General features: G+C 41.3%; 1 protein-coding gene across 3 annotated transcripts in view; it reads left to right on the forward strand.

The window, feature by feature from the left end:
- LOC125448583 (collagen alpha-1(XXVIII) chain-like) overlaps positions 1-16,082 on the forward strand; it is a 237,635-nt gene that overhangs the window by 43,532 nt on the left and 178,021 nt on the right. For all 3 annotated transcript variants that reach the window (XM_048523982.2, XM_048523988.2, XM_048523976.2), the window contains exon 11: positions 7,098-7,151. In XM_048523982.2, the coding sequence (XP_048379939.2) occupies positions 7,098-7,151 (54 nt within the window). The remainder of the gene's footprint in view (positions 1-7,097; positions 7,152-16,082) is intronic.

Here is a 16,082-nt window from a genome sequence, read left to right on the forward strand (position 1 = left end):
AGTAAACATTGAAGCCCATTAGTTTGTTTTCAGTTCATAAATACATAAGAACCAGAAGCAGTCGGCCATCTGGCCCTTTCAGCCTACTCAATAAGATCATGGCTGATCTTTTCATGGCCTCAGATCCACTTACCCACCCTCTCGCTATAACCCTTAATTTCTTTACTGTTCAAAAATTATCAGTCTTAGCTTTAAAAACATTTAATGAAGAAGCCTCAACTACTTCACTGGACAGGGAATTCCACAGATTCACAATCCTTTGGGTGAAGAAGTTCCTCATCAATTCAGTCCTAAATCTGCTCCCCCTAATTTTGAGGCTATGCCCTCTTCATCTGCCAGTGGAAGCAACCTCCTTACTTCTATCTTATATATTTTTCTTCATAATTTTACATGTTTCTATGAGATTCCCCCTGATTCTTCTAAATTCCAATGAATACTAGCCTATCTACTCAGTCATTCCTCATAAACCAATCCTCTCAACTCTGAAAACAACCTGGTGAATCTCCTCTGGACCACCTCTGGTGACAGTACATCCTTCAGCAAGTAAGGAGATAAAAACTGCATGCAGTACTCTAGGTATGGCATCACCAGCACCCTCTACAGCTGGAACATAACCTCCTCTCTTTAAATTAAATCCCTCTAGCAATGAAGGACAAAATCCCATTAGGCTTCTTAATTACCTGTTGCATCTGCAAACCAACCTTCTGTGATTCATGCACAAGGACACCCAGGTCCCTCTGCACAGCTGCGCGCTGCAATTTTTTTACCATTCAAATAAGAGTCCTTTTTATGTTATTCCTACCAAAATGGATGCCTTCACGCTTATCAAAGTTGTACTTCATCTGCCAGATCTTTGCCGACTCCCTTAAACTATCTATATCCCTCTGCAAACTTTCAGAGTCCTCTGCATACTTTGCTCTACCATTTATCTTAGTGTCAAACATCTGCAAACTTTGACACGCTACACACGGTCCTCAACTCCAAATCATCTATGTAAATTGTAAACAATCACAGTCCCAACACTATTCCTGGAGGAAACACTACTAGTCACTGATCACTAACCAGAAAAGCACACTCATTTATTTCCACTCTTTGCTTTCTGATAGTTAACCAATTCTCTATCCATGCTCACACATTGCCTGTAATGCCATGACCCTTTATCTTATGCAGCAGCCTTTGTGTGGGACTTTGTCGAATGCCTTTTGGAAATCTAGATACACCACATCTACTGGGTCCCTCTTGTCCAACGTGCTCATAATATCTTCATAGAATTCCAGTAAATTAGTTAAACATGAACTGCCCTTTGTCAACCCATGCTGCATCTGCCAAATGGGACAATTTCTATCTAACGTCTTACTGTTTCTTCCTTGATGATAGATTCAAGCATTTTCCCTGCTACAAAGTTAAGCTAACTGGCTCCAAATTCCCCACCTTTTGTCTACCTCCTCTTTTTAACAGTGGCATCACATTTGCTGCTTTACAATTTGCTAGAACAGTGCCAGAGTCAAGGAATTTTGGGAAATTATAATGAGTGCATTTGCTATTTCTCTAACCATCATTTTTAGTACCCTGGGATGCTTTTCATCAGGGCCAGGAAACTTGTCTATCTTTAGCTCTATTGGCTTGCCAACAGTACCTCTTTCATGATAAGAGGTAAGACAATATGCCAGTATCATGAGTCACTGAAAGATCACCTGCAGTACATGAAGTTTCCTGCCCTTCTTAAAAGGGAAATGCACAGTAGGTGGAGTAAGTTAGAACATAGAACATAGAACATAGAACAGTACAGCACAGAACAGGCCCTTCAGCCCACAATGTTGTGCCGACCATTGATCCTCATGTATGCACCCTCAAATTTCTGTGACCATATACATGTCCAGCAGTCTCTTAAATGACCCCAATGACCTTGCTTCCACAACTGCTGCTGGCAACGCATTCCATGCTCTCACAACTCTCTGCGTAAAGAACCTGCCTCTGACATCCCCTCTATACTTTCCACCAACCAGCTTAAAACTATGACCCCTCGTGCTAGCCATTTCTGCCCTGGGAAATAGTCTCTGGCTATCAACTCTATCTATGCCTCTCATTATCTTGTATACCTCAATTAGGTCCCCTCTCCTCCTCCTTTTCTCCAATGAAAAGAGACCGAGCTCAGTCAACCTCTCTTCATAAGATAAGCCCTCCAGTCCAGGCAGCATCCTGGTAAACCTCCTCTGAACCCTCTCCAAAGCATCCACATCTTTCCTATAATAGGGCGCCCAGAACTGGACGCAGTATTCCAAGTGCGGTCTAACCAAAGTTTTATAGAGCTGCAACAAGATCTCACGACTCTTAAACTCAATCCCCCTGTTAATGAAAGCCAAAACACCATATGCTTTCTTAACAACCCTGTCCACTTGGGTGGCCATTTTAAGGGATCTATGTATCTGCACACCAAGATCCCTCTGTTCCTCCACGCTGCCAAGAATCCTATCCTTAATCCTGTACTCAGCTTTCAAATTCGACCTTCCAAAATGCATCACCTCGCATTTATCCAGGTTGAACTCCATCTGCCACCTCTCAGCCCATCTCTGCATCCTGTCAATGTCCCGCTGCAGCCTACAACAGCCCTCTACACTGTCAACGACACCTCCGACCTTTGTGTCGTCTGCAAACTTGCTGACCCATCCTTCAATCCCCTCATCCAAGTCATTAATAAAAATTACAAACAGTAGAGGCCCAAGGACAGAGCCCTGTGGAACCCCACTCACCACTGACTTCCAGGCAGAATATTTTCCTTCTACTACCACTCGCTGTCTTCTGTTGGCCAGCCAATTCTGTATCCAAGCAGCTAAGTTCCCCTGTATCCCATTCCTCCTGACCTTCTGAATGAGCCTACCATGGGGAACCTTATCAAAGTCCATATACACCACATCCACAGCTCGACCCTCATCAACTTTTCTAGTCACATCCTCAAAAAACTCTAAGGTTTGTAAGGCATGACCTACCCCTCACAAAGCCGTGTTGACTGTATTTGATCAAGCCATGCTCTTCCAGATGGTCATAAATCTTATCCCTCAGAATCCTTTCTAACACCTTGCAGACGACAGACGTGAGACTTACCGGTCTATAATTGCCGGGGATTTCCCTATTTCCTTTCTTGAAGAGAGGAATTACATTTGCCTCTCTCCAGTCCTCAGGTACGACTCCAGTGGAGAGCGAGGATGCAAAGATCTTCGCAAGTGGCGAAGCAATTGCATTTCTCGCTTCCCAAAGCAGCTGAGGACAAATCTGGTCCGGGCCTGGCGACTTGTCAATCTTAATGTTTGACAAAATTTTCAGCACATCAGCTTCCTCTATCTCTATCCATTCCAGCATGCACACCTGCTCTTCAAAGGTTCCATTCGCTACAAAGTTCGTTTCTTTCGTAAAGACAGAAGCAAAAAACTCATTTAGGGCTTCCCCTACCTCCTCAGGCTCCACACACAAGTTCCCTATGCTATCCCTGATCGGCCCTACTCTTTCTTTGATCATTCTCTTATTCCTCACGTAAGAGTAAAATGCCTTTGTGTTTTCCCGGATTCCTTCTGCCAAGCCTTTCTCGTGCCCCCTCCTGGCTCTCCTCAGACCATTTTTGAGCTCCTTCCTTGCCTGCATGTAATCCTCTCTAGCTGAACTTGACCCTAGCTTCCTCCACCTTATGTAAGCTACCTTCTTCCTTTTCACAAGAAGCTCCACCGCTCTCGTCATCCAAGGTTCCTTTATCTTACCCCTTCTTGCCTGTCTCAGAGGGACATATTTACTCATCACTCCCAACAACTGTTCCTTAAACAGTCTCCACATGTCTATAGTCCCCTTACCATGGAACAACTGCTCCCAGTCCATGCTTTCTAACTCATGTCTAATCGCATCATAGTTTCCTCTTCCCCAATTAAATATCCTCCCATTTTGCCTCATCCTCTCCTTCTCCATAGCTATGTAGAATGTGAGGCAGTTATGGTCACTATCACCAAAATGCTCTCCCACCACAAGATCTGATACCTGCCCCGGCTCGTTTCCGAGCACCAAGTCTAGAATGGCCTCTCCCCTCGTCGGCCTGTCAACGTACTGCGTTAGGAAACCCTCCTGAACACACCTTACAAAAACAGCTCCATTCAAATCTTCTGCTCGAAGGAGGTTCCAAGAACTACCAACCTTTGCTTAACTCTTCTAGACGCAATCTGTAAATACCTGTTCCAGGTCATTTCTGGTAGCTGTCAGGGTGGTAATAGTCAGGAATTCAAGATGGTAATGTAATTGAATGTCTTGAAAAGTTGAAAATGGTTAGATTCTGCCTTGTTGGAGATAGTTGTTAACCTGACACTTGTGTGCATGTTAGATAACAAGGTGTAGAGCTGGATGAACACAGCAGGCCAAGCAACATCAGAGGACTAGGAAAGCTGATGTTTTGGGCCTGGCCCTTCAGAAGAAATGTGCATGTTACTTGCCACTTACCAGCCCAAACCATAATGTTCACCAAGTTTTGCTGCATATGGATACAGATCTTTTTAGTGTCTGAGGAGTGGCGAATAGTGAGGATCATTGAGGAATCATCACAGAACATCCCCAACTCTGACCTTATGATGGAGACATTGAAGTAGCTAAAGATGTTTCGGCATAGGGCACTACCCTGCAGACCTTCTGCACTGGATAGACAATAAATGTGGCCGCCTTCACGTTGCCCAATTCCAAGAAAGAAAATAAACTCTTGCCCAAGTGTTCCCACAGGTATTGACACGGGCACTTGTGCCCAATTCATTTACCAGCACCAGATCCAACACAACCTTCCTTATAATTGGGCCAGGAAAACTGATCCTCATCTGTTAATTACATAAGAATTGACTGGGAAGTGTCAAAGTACATGATATCACCACTGTAGAATTTTTTTATAACATACAAACAGACTCTTTGGTCCAACCAGTCGTGCTGACCAAAATCCCAAACCTCTCCTTGTAACTGAAACCCTCCATTTCCAGCAACATCCTATGAATCTCTCCTGATCCCTCTCCAGCTTAATAATATCCTTCCTAACAGGGACAAAAGAGGCCTTACCAATGACCTGTACGACCTCAATATAATGTCCGAACGCCTATACTCAAAGGACTGAGCAATGAAGACAAGCATACTAAACACCTTCTTAATCACTGTATCCATTTGTGATGCAAACTTCAAAGAATTAAGTTTCTGAACTGCTAGGGCTCTCTTTTCCATAACACTGCCCAAAGTCCAACTTATGATTGTTCGAGTTTATCCTTTATTTGTTTCACCAAAATGCCATATCTTGCAATTATCTGAGCTGAACTCTATTTGCCACTCTTCAGTCAATTGACCCAATTGATCAAGATCTTCTTCACAGTCCACTATGCCACCAATCTTAGTGTTATCTGTAAATTTACTAACCATGCTTTCTACATTCTCATATTTAATATGTTTATATTATCTATTTATATTTATATTCTAAACACTTTCTATATTCTGCAGATTTTTTTTATCTCTTTATCTCTCACTGGAAACCCAGTGGGATACCCAAGTAGTATCGTCACCCTGTTTTTGCTTTTCAACTCTAAAAGATGGATTCTGTCCCCACCCTTTCAAAGAAACTGTTCTTTCTTATTCGTTCCTAATCTGTACTGCCATTATATCTTCCTTTCTTTCTTCTCTCTTTTCTGAACATTTTATATTCTTCCAGTTATGAGGGAAAGGAATCTGGACATATGTATTGGTGTATTTCTGCAGGCTGCCCCAGAGCACTGATTCCCATATAGTGGAACATGTTTGTGACCAACCCTCAGGCAAGCTGACACTGGGGTTGGTTGTCCCAATTAGCTTGATGTAGAGTGACGGCAACAGCATGGTTTCAATTCCTGCGCCAACTGAAGTTACCATGGAGGACTTTCCTTCTCAACCTCACCCGATGTGTGGTGACCCTCAGATTAAATCCATCACGAGTCATCTCTCTGTCTAATGAGGGAGCAGCAACACAGCCCTCTGGAACCATGAGAACTTTACCTTTATCTGTATGCAAGTATATTTCATGTAAAGTTTATAAATTTTTTTACCAATGATATTGAGTGATCACTTACAATGCCATGATATAATCATTTTAAAAATTAATATTCCTGAATCTTTAAAATGAATCAAAATTAAGAGCATTTACATGCTTGATCACACAAAATAAGAGTACATTGGATACAGGGACAAAATCTGCAGTCTTATTCTTGAGATAGAACTTCATTACATGCATATGTTAAGCAGCTACTCTGTGTGCCCAACTTACAAACTGTGTGTCGTACAAGCTTAAGCCTTAAGCCCGAGATGAGGCCTATGCGCTCATCATCTTGTTGCATGGCTTTGAAGAATGTTTAATAGATATTCTTCAAGAAAGAAAACTCAACTTTTTTCACCATTGATCTCTGACTCAGTTTCAGCATCTGATGGAAGTTTGAAGTCATAAGTGTGATCGTTAGTATGTTAGCTGTCATCAAACAGGTGACTTCATTGTTTGCAAAGTGGAAGATGAACACATTCCCACAGTTATTCTCAAAGCAAGATAGAAATGGTCAGAATACCAGTATGATGCTAAAAGCTCCACTTCAAGGGTATTTGCAACCATGAGATGAAGGTCATAAGTATTGATTTCTCAAGAAGGAGACATAAGCCAACAATGGAGTGAAGTGGTAACATTATCTATGGACTGGTTTATGTCACTATGGCAATCAGTTGCTAAAACAGCATAGCACCAGATGCTCATGCCCGAAACAACAGCCCACAACAATGCGTGATGTGACCTCATGTGACACTTCTGGCAGAACTTACTCCTCATGAAGTGGTCTCTTCAGCCAACAGGAAAATTCCATCCTGTGGAACTACTCTGCCACCTTTGCATTTGCTGCATGATCATCATTTCACATAGTTGAAAGGTTTATGTTAACAATAACAATGAATCCTCATATTTGTAAATATTTTAGGTTAGAACAGTTAACAAATTCTGGACTAACAGAGAGACAAATTTGCCTTACTATTGCATTGAATTAAAAAAAATGACTGAAATTACATATTACTTTGTTCTTTCTCGGTAGGGGCCACCTGGGCTAATTGGCGAGCAAGGCCCTGAGGGAATCCAAGGTCCAAAGGTAGGAAATGCCTACTGTCTTTGGAGTTTCACTGTCTGAGTATATTTCTTTATATAATAATTAATTTTGTCTCTACTAACAAAATTATAAAGTATGAACTCGGCCAATGTTAGGAGAGCGTAAAGGGCTTGATTTGAATCAACAGAGGGCTTTTCATGAAACCAGTTTTTTTAAATTGACTTAGAAATTATTATCAATTAAGATTTCAAACTAAATAAAATTGAAAGTGAAACAGTGAAATAAGCCTCTACAAAAGGGCAGAACTCTTATTCTTTGTTGGAAAGAATATCAGGTCCAGTGAAAAACCATCTACTAATTTGCTTTGAGCCCATTTCGTACTGATTTCTTGAATCAAAATTATAAACATATGGAATCTTATAAATTTAACAGGATCAGCCAAAAATATGCCAATGAGATCTTTATTGAACAAAATGACAAATGTGAAAAATGTTGTGATCAGTGTGAGTTTATTTCTCTTTACTTACTATTTAGTAAGTATTTCCCCATTACAAAAACAAACCAGATATGATTGCTGAAATACCATTTCTAAATCTTAATGGAGCGTTATTTAAGCAGATGCAATGATATTATTTGAATTGATACCACATGCTGTCATATTTAAAACTGGTGGGAATGCGTTTGATTTTTTTTGTTCCAAATAATCTTTGAAAGTATAGTACACAAACAGGATAGCTTTGACTTTTGTTGAATAGTAAAATGGGCAACTGAATCAACAGCTCATTTCACATCTCTCCCAATTTTCAACTATTGTCTTCAATGGAAATAAAATTGGGAGATGGAAAATGATTGCTGATTTGTGATTGTTATTTTAATACCACTGCACATTCAAACTTACCCTTATGGAATTCTATGATTGATGTATGCTGGAGTTTTACTGGCATGTGACTGCTTAATATGACTTTTTATGAATGAATTCTGCTATACAATGACTGAAAAACAGGTGGCTGATTTTTGAATCATTCATTTCAGTGTATTAAACTTAGAAATACTGAAATGTTAGGAATTGATCACATTTTGAAGCATCTATCTACTCTCGCTGTTTACCTATTCGGAATAATTTTCAGTCATTGCAAACGTACACAGCCGAAATAAAAGTGAACAGAGGGCTAAATATTGACTGTTTTCTTTGACAAATTCTGTATTTCTTCTTTTCATTTTCACAAATACAACAAAAATATGTGGGCACTTAAGATGCGGTTGCACTATCCATATCTCCGAACCAGGAGGTCCAGGTTCAAGTCACACTTACTCCAGCATTGTATCATAGCATATTGATTTAAAAAGCAACCAAAGATCTGGATGCTTGAAGACAGGTCTTATGTTGCAAAAGTTGTGCCCCTCCCTTTGGGCCAGTAGCCCTGAGTTCAAGACCAAACTGTGACAGAAGCGTATCATTACACATTTGAACGAGTTGATTTAAAAAAAATCTGCAATGGAAGTAGGGGTCCAAGTACACAAAATTGGTCATTATTTTCAAAGTTAAGTATAGACTGAGTAGGGTGGTGAATAAATGGATGTGTCTGCAAGGTGCCAGTAACATGAATCACTGAAAAATCACTTCCAGTTCATGAAGTTTCCTGCCCTTCACAGTAGTGAAGTAAGTTCTTCCAGTTATGAGGGAAATGAATCTGTACGTATAAAATGTATATTTCTGCAGGCTGCTGTCAGGAGGGCAGTTAATAATCCTTAACTTCACAAGAGGTTAAAATAAAGGAAATGATTCTGCATTGTTTTTATCTATGTATTGTTCCTCTGCTGCATGTTTCCCTGTATTGTGGGCTGCTTGTTGGTAGACCTGGCAACACTGGCCTGCAGTTGCTCTTTTTTGTCTGCTAGAAATTGAGAAACTTGTAGGTCTTTGGACAAAAAAGGACATGACACTTGCCCCCACACCTCCTCCCTCACCCACATCCCAGGCCCCAAGATGACTTTCCACATCAAGCAGATGTTCATCTGCACAACTGCCAATGTGGTGTACTGCATCCACTGTACCCGGTGTGGGATCCTCTACATTGGGGAAACCAAGCGGAGGCTTGGGGACCACTTTGCAGAACACCTACGCTCGGTTCGCAATAAACAACTGCACCTCCCAGTCGCGAACTATTTCAACTCCCCTTCCCATTCTTTAGACGACATGTCTATCCTGGGCCTCCTGCAGTGCCACAACGATGCCACCCGAAGGTTGCAGGAACAGCAACTCATATTCTGCTTGGGAACCCTGCAGCCCAATAGTATCAATGTGGATTTCACAAATTTCAAAATCTCCCCTCCCACCACTGCATCCCAAAACCAGCTCATCCCCGCCTCCCTAACTTGTTCTTCCTCTCACCTATCCCCTCCTCCCGCCTCAAGCTGCACCTCCATTTCCTACCTCCTAACCTCATCCCACCCCTTTGACCTGTCCTTCCTGCCCGGACTGAACTATCCCCTCCCCACCTCCCCACCTATACTCACCTCTACAGGCTCCATCCCCACCCCTTTAACTTGTCTGTCTCCTCTCCACCTATCTTCTCCTCTATCCACCTTCAATCCGCCTCCCCCTCTCTGCCTATTTATTCCAGCACCCTCTCCCCATCCCCCTTTTCTGATGAAGGGTCTAGGCCCGAAAGGTCAGCTTTTGTGCTCCTAAGATGCTGCTGGGCCTGCTGTGTACATCCAGCTCCACACTTTGTTATCTATGACTTGAATATGATAGTTTACAGACAAGCAACTTGTCATTTCTCGACATTTACTTTGTGACATTTCCTGAACGCATTTGTGAATTTAGCCAAACTTTCTAGACTGAAGAATAAATTCTGCCAAATTGACAAATGGTTCTCTGAAACATGGTATATTTTTAATATTTAATTTTAATGAAAGTATGGAAAAACTGCCTGAAGGTAGCCATGCATCTCTTTTACCTTTGAGCTGAAAGCAGGCTGCCTATTCTTTTCCTTCAAGACATTGATGTAAGAACTCACTCCGGAGATCTACAAGTTTATGATGTTTATAATTCATATTTATAAGATGTTAAATAAGTATCATAAATTCTGTTTCATTGCACCTTCAAGACAGATTCAAAACCACTGTAGCAACACCATCTAAAACTAGCTTTAAAAAGTGCCGCAGTGAGTAATGCATCAAAAATGTTGGTAGAAATAAGCATACATCAAAACTGAGTGATCAGTCCTTATTGATTGTTGATCCTCATGAACATGACATCTCTTTCCTATGACAGTAAAGCATACTCTTTTGCAGCATATTGTATATCTTTTTTTCTCAGGGGTGGATCTAATAGTAATATGAGAAAACACCACGCCATTAAACATAACAATTTACAAGGCATGACAAGAGATTCTGGTGGAACCTTATGCTCCCAGGCTGCAGGTCCATGTGATCTAATCTGTCTGCGACAAAGCTCGTTTTGCACATCCCAGGAGCTTTTCTGAGAGTAAATGTATAGTTAAGCTTTTACTTGATATTCCTCTACAAGTCTCTTTGACTTAATCACCAACAGCCCAGTTCTCTTTGAGGATGTTAGGATATATAGGTTCGCTTCTCATTGTCTGAGAAGGGGGATTGCAGAATTGAAGTGATGGCAACATTAATGTAGTCAAGAACATTTCTGAAGCTCCATCAGAAAGTAGAAGTGCATCATTGACGGTGAGGAAACAGATTTTAAGATCAAGATCTATGAGGACTACGTATATACTATAGTCTTCAATTTGAGTTACTTCCATCATGTACATCTAAGGCTTTTACCAAAAGATTATACTTTATCTGAGGGCAATCACACTGTATAACAAGGGCTTGCTTCTCCGTGATAGCATCTGCAACTGTCAGGCAAGATACTGTTCTTGCTCTCAAGACTGTTTTTTGATCAGAAAGCCATCATTACAGTTGGAAATTTTCCTCAGCTAATAATCTTGGAGATCCGAACATTTCTGTACAAGAGGAACTTTTGCTTCAATTAATGTATCTCTTTGTGTCAATTGCATGAGAACTTTGGCTGTCTCTGCAGGGAATTTCTGAAAAGCTGCTGTGAGTTTTTCAATTCAGCCCCCAAGGTTTAATTGCATTGCACGACAGCTAATAATTAGGCTTTTAGGCCAGCAGTCTCTATAAGGGAGGTAGACTCTTGCAATTCTTGTGGAACTTTGATTATTCAAGCTGTTTTTGATGCTTGAACGTAAACTTTGTCAAGGTATTCCATGTTCCACGATACTACCACGATAAAAATACAATCCCTTCTACCCCAACACCAACACTTTTCAGTACCAGAGAAAATTCCTTCATCTATCACATCCACAGAATTGACTTACCTGTTTCTTTCAATTCCTGACCTTGACAAGGTTTGATGACCTTCCTTGATTATTCAGACAATTGACCTTTGACTTTCTCAGCTTTGAATTACCCTTTCAGGTTCTAACCAAATACATAGAAACATAGAATGATAGAAGATAGGAGCCAGAAGATGCCACTCAGCCCTTTGAGCCTGCTGTGCCATTCATCACAATCATGGTTGATAATCCAACCCAATAGCTTAATTCTGCTTTCTCTCCATGACCTTTTATCCCATTTGCCCCAAATGCTCTACTAGCTGCTTCTTGAATGTCTTCAATGTTTTGGCACCAGATACTTCCTGAATTCCACAGGCTCAGCACTATCTGTGTGAAGAAATACCTCCTCATCTCATCCTAAATAGTCTATCCGGAATCCCCAGACTGTGACTCCTGGACACATCACCTCGAGAACATCCTCGATGTATCTACCCTGTCTAGTCCTGTTAGAATTTTATAAGCCTCTATGAGATCCCTCTTCATTTGTCTGAACTCCAGTGAAAACAATCCTGACCCAGTCAAAATAGGAAGAACTGTGGATGCTGTAAATCAGGATTAAAAGCAAAGTTTCTGGAAAAGCTCAGCAGGTTTGGCTGCATCTGTGAACGATTAAAAAGTGTTAACATTTCAGTCTGGTGACCCTTCCTCAGAACTGGTGGCGGCTGGGAAGACGTCGGTTTACATGCAAAAAATAGAGAGGTGAGTGGGGTAGGGAGTAAACAATGGATAGAGCCCAAAGAGAGGGAGAGACAGTTGGACAGACAAAGGAGTCGCTAATGATCAGGCTGGGAGGGTGAGTAGTTGTTAATGGGGACTGTTAGTGACTAACAGAGCCATTACACAACCCTGTTGTTAGTCACTAACAGTTCTGAGGAAGGGTCACCAGACCTGGTATGTTAACTCTGTTTATTCCTTCACAGATGCTGCCAGACCTGCTGAGCTTTTCCAGAAACTTTGTTTTTGCTCCTGACCCAGTCAATCTTTCCTCATACGTCAGTCCCGCCATCCCTGGAATCAGCCTGGTAAACCTTCGCTGCTCTCCCTCAAGAGCAAGAACATCTTTCTTCAGAAGTGGAGACCAAAACTGCACACAATCACCAAGCCCTGTATAACAGCTATAACACATCCCCGTTCCTGTACTTGAAACCTCTCACAATGAAGTCCAACATACCATTTGTCTTCTATATCGCCTGCTGCACCTGCATGCTTACCTTTAGTGACTGGTGCACAAGGACGCTCAGGCCCAACTCCCCTCTCCCAATTTATAGCCATTTCTGTTTTTGCTTCCAATGTGAATAGCCTCATATTTATCCAAATTATACTACATCTGCCATTGATTTTCCCACTCACCCAACCCATCCAGAACATGCTGAAGGATGCCAGCATCCTCATCACAGTTCACCCTCCCACCCAACTTGGTATCTTCTGCAAACTTTGAGATGGTACATTTTGTTCTCTTATCCAAATCTCTAATATATAGTGTGGATAGCTGGTGTCCCAGCACTGATCCCTATGACACCACACTAGTTACTGCATGCCAATTTGAAAAGTACCCGTTCATTCTTACTATGTTTTCCGCTTGCCAACCAGTTTCCTTTCCATCTCAATATACTTCCTGCAATCCCATGTGCAATAATCATGCATAATAATCACTTATGCAGGACTTTGTCAAAAACTTTCTGAAAATTCAAATATACCACATCGACTGGCTCCCCCTTGTCAACTCTACAAGTTGCATCTTCATAGAATTCTAACAGATTTGTCAAAGGTGATTTCCCCTTCATAAATCCATTCTGATTCTGCCTGATTCTGCTACTACTTTTGAAACGCTCTGCTGTAAAGTCCTTGTTAATCAATTCAAGAATTTTCCCCACCACCAAAGTTAGGCTTACTGGTCTATAATTCCCAGTTTTCTCTCTACCTCCCCTTTTGAATTTTGGAGTGACACTAGCTAGCCTTCAATCAGTACGGACTGTTCCAGAGTCTGTAGAGTCCTGGAAGATGACCAGCAAAGCATCCAATATTTCTAGAGCCACTTAAGTACTCTGGGATGTAGATGATCAGGCCCTGGTGATCTATTCACCTTCAATCCCATCAATTTTCCCAGCACCATTTCTCTACTAATATTGATCTCCCTCAATTCTTCTTTCTCCTTAAATCTTGCATTCTCCAACATTTCTGGTACCTGATTTGTGTCGTCTTTTGTGTAAACAAAGTCAAAGTATGTATTCAGTTGCTCGACCATTTTTTGATCCCTATTTCAGTCAGTAGGGGACCTAAATTTGTCTTTACCATTCTCTTTCTCTTCACATACCTATAGAAGCTCTGAGTGTCAATCTTTATGTTCCATGCAAGCTTACATTCGTTGTGTATTTTCCCCTTCTTCATCAATTCCTTTGTCCTTCTTTGCTGAATTCTAAACAGCTCTTAATCCTCACACCTATTATTTTTCTAGGCCAATCTGTATGCTTCATCCTTGGTACAATCTCTAATTTCCTATGTAGCCATGGATTGACCATTTTACCCATTTTGCTTTTGTGCCAGACAGGAATAAACAGTTGTTGCAGTTCCATCATGGATTCCATGATTGTTTGCCATTACCCATCCACTGTCATGTCTTTGAGTAACTCTCCCCAATCTATCAAGGCCAACTCACACTTCATATTTACATAGTTTCCTTTATTAAGATTAGCACCCTAGCTCCCAAATCAACTACCTCACTCTCCACCTTCATAAAACATTCCATCATGTTATATTCGCTCATCCCCAAGGGATCGCACTCAGCTAGTCTGGCAATGATTCCCTTCTCATTACATGGTCCCCAGCCTAAGATGGCCTGCTCTCTAGCTAGTTCCTCCACATATTGGTGAAGAAAATCATCCTACATACACTCCAGGAATTCCTCCTCTATAGCATTGTGGCTAATTTATTTTGCCCAATTTATGTGCAGATTAAAATTACCCAATCACCCATTATTACCGATATCCCCTTATTACATGCATCTCTATTTCCTGTTTAATGCCATCCCCAGCATCATCACTGCAGTTTGGCGATCTATACATGACACCCACAAATGATTTTTGCCCCTTGGTATTTCTCAGCTCTACCCATACAGACTCCACATTGGCAGAGCTAATATCCTTTCTCACTATTGCGTTAATTTCCTCTTTAACCAGCAATGCTGTTTGGCCACCTTTCCCTGTTTGCCTGTTCTTCCTAACTACTGAATATCCTGGGATATTCAGTTCCAATCCCTCGTCACCCTGCAGACATGTCTCTGTAATCCCATGGTGAGGAGGTGCCAGTGTTGGACTGGGGTGGACAAGATCAGAAATCACACGACGCCAGATTATAGTTCAACAGGTTTGTCTGAAATCACAAGCCTTCAGAGCTTTGGTCCTTCTTCAGGTGTTGGTGAGAGAGGTAGTATCAGACACAAAATTTATAAGTAAAAGATCAAAGGCTCACACCATTTATGAGGATGCACTAAACAAACTTAAGATGCTGCTAAATCTTTAATCAGTTAGAAGGTTTTAATTGATTAATACGTATATGTAAATCCCTGCATTCCTTTCAAGTCACGGTCCTGCGAGAACTAAAGGTTTTATCAGTGTAAATCTATTTGAAATTTGACCCAATCAATGCTCAATTTTTTTTAAGGCTGTCCTCACTTGGAACTGGGTGCGAGTCTTCAAATTGATTTCAGACAGGATTTAATACCACTAGACAATCTCCACATATTAATTTGAGTTTTTATTTCAATGGAAATAGCTGTTGCAACAGCCAGAAGAAACAGTTTTACTCAAAGGCGAGAATTATACATTACACCGAAATGGTGTATATGCGGACAGGGCTGATGGTGTCAGATGGTCACAGTAGACTTCAGGATGTGCTGTTGATATCATCACATTCACGAGAAGTGGCACACCAGCGCATGTGCAGATTATCTAACCTTTATTTCACAGTAATCAGCTATTAAAAGTGCTGCCTTGAGCTTCCAGTAGTCGGGCTGTTTTTCAGCATTTGCCATGAAATAGAACGGAACCATCCTCACTATTACTCAGGAGGCACAGCAGCTTATAAATGGAGCTTAAACACACAGTGATGGCCTCAGGCTCCAACTAAGAAACTATTCATCTCGGTCAACCTAAAATGGTGCAGCTGCTTATCAAACATGCCATGAATTATCTTTGGGTATGTGACCTCTACGTGACAGTTATATGATATACAGCCTTTAGCAAATGAATGCAGTTTTTGCAGAATTTTCTGGAAAGAAGCTGACAATTTACTTGACCATCATCAAAGACCTTCAAGCTAAAATTGCACAGTCCTTCCGATGGGCTCCTGCCCAAGTTCCAGTGGGAGGTTGGCTGGAGCCTTGATTTTCCAGGCAGTAAAGGACAGGTATATTTACCATTGGGGCAGGGAGGCCTGCCAGACCAATGAAAATGAATTGCCGTTTTACTGGTCTCTCAAAATGCGGTGGAGTCAATGTTGGAGTGCACTGGCAGGCAACATGTCAACTTGCATTGAAAGGTAGACACAATTTTAACTGTTATGCTTATCTATCCATAATGTGCAGCTACTGTAT

This window comes from Stegostoma tigrinum, chromosome 2 (assembly GCF_030684315.1).
Source record: "Stegostoma tigrinum isolate sSteTig4 chromosome 2, sSteTig4.hap1, whole genome shotgun sequence".
NCBI classification, from domain to species: Eukaryota; Metazoa; Chordata; class Chondrichthyes; order Orectolobiformes; family Stegostomatidae; genus Stegostoma; species Stegostoma tigrinum.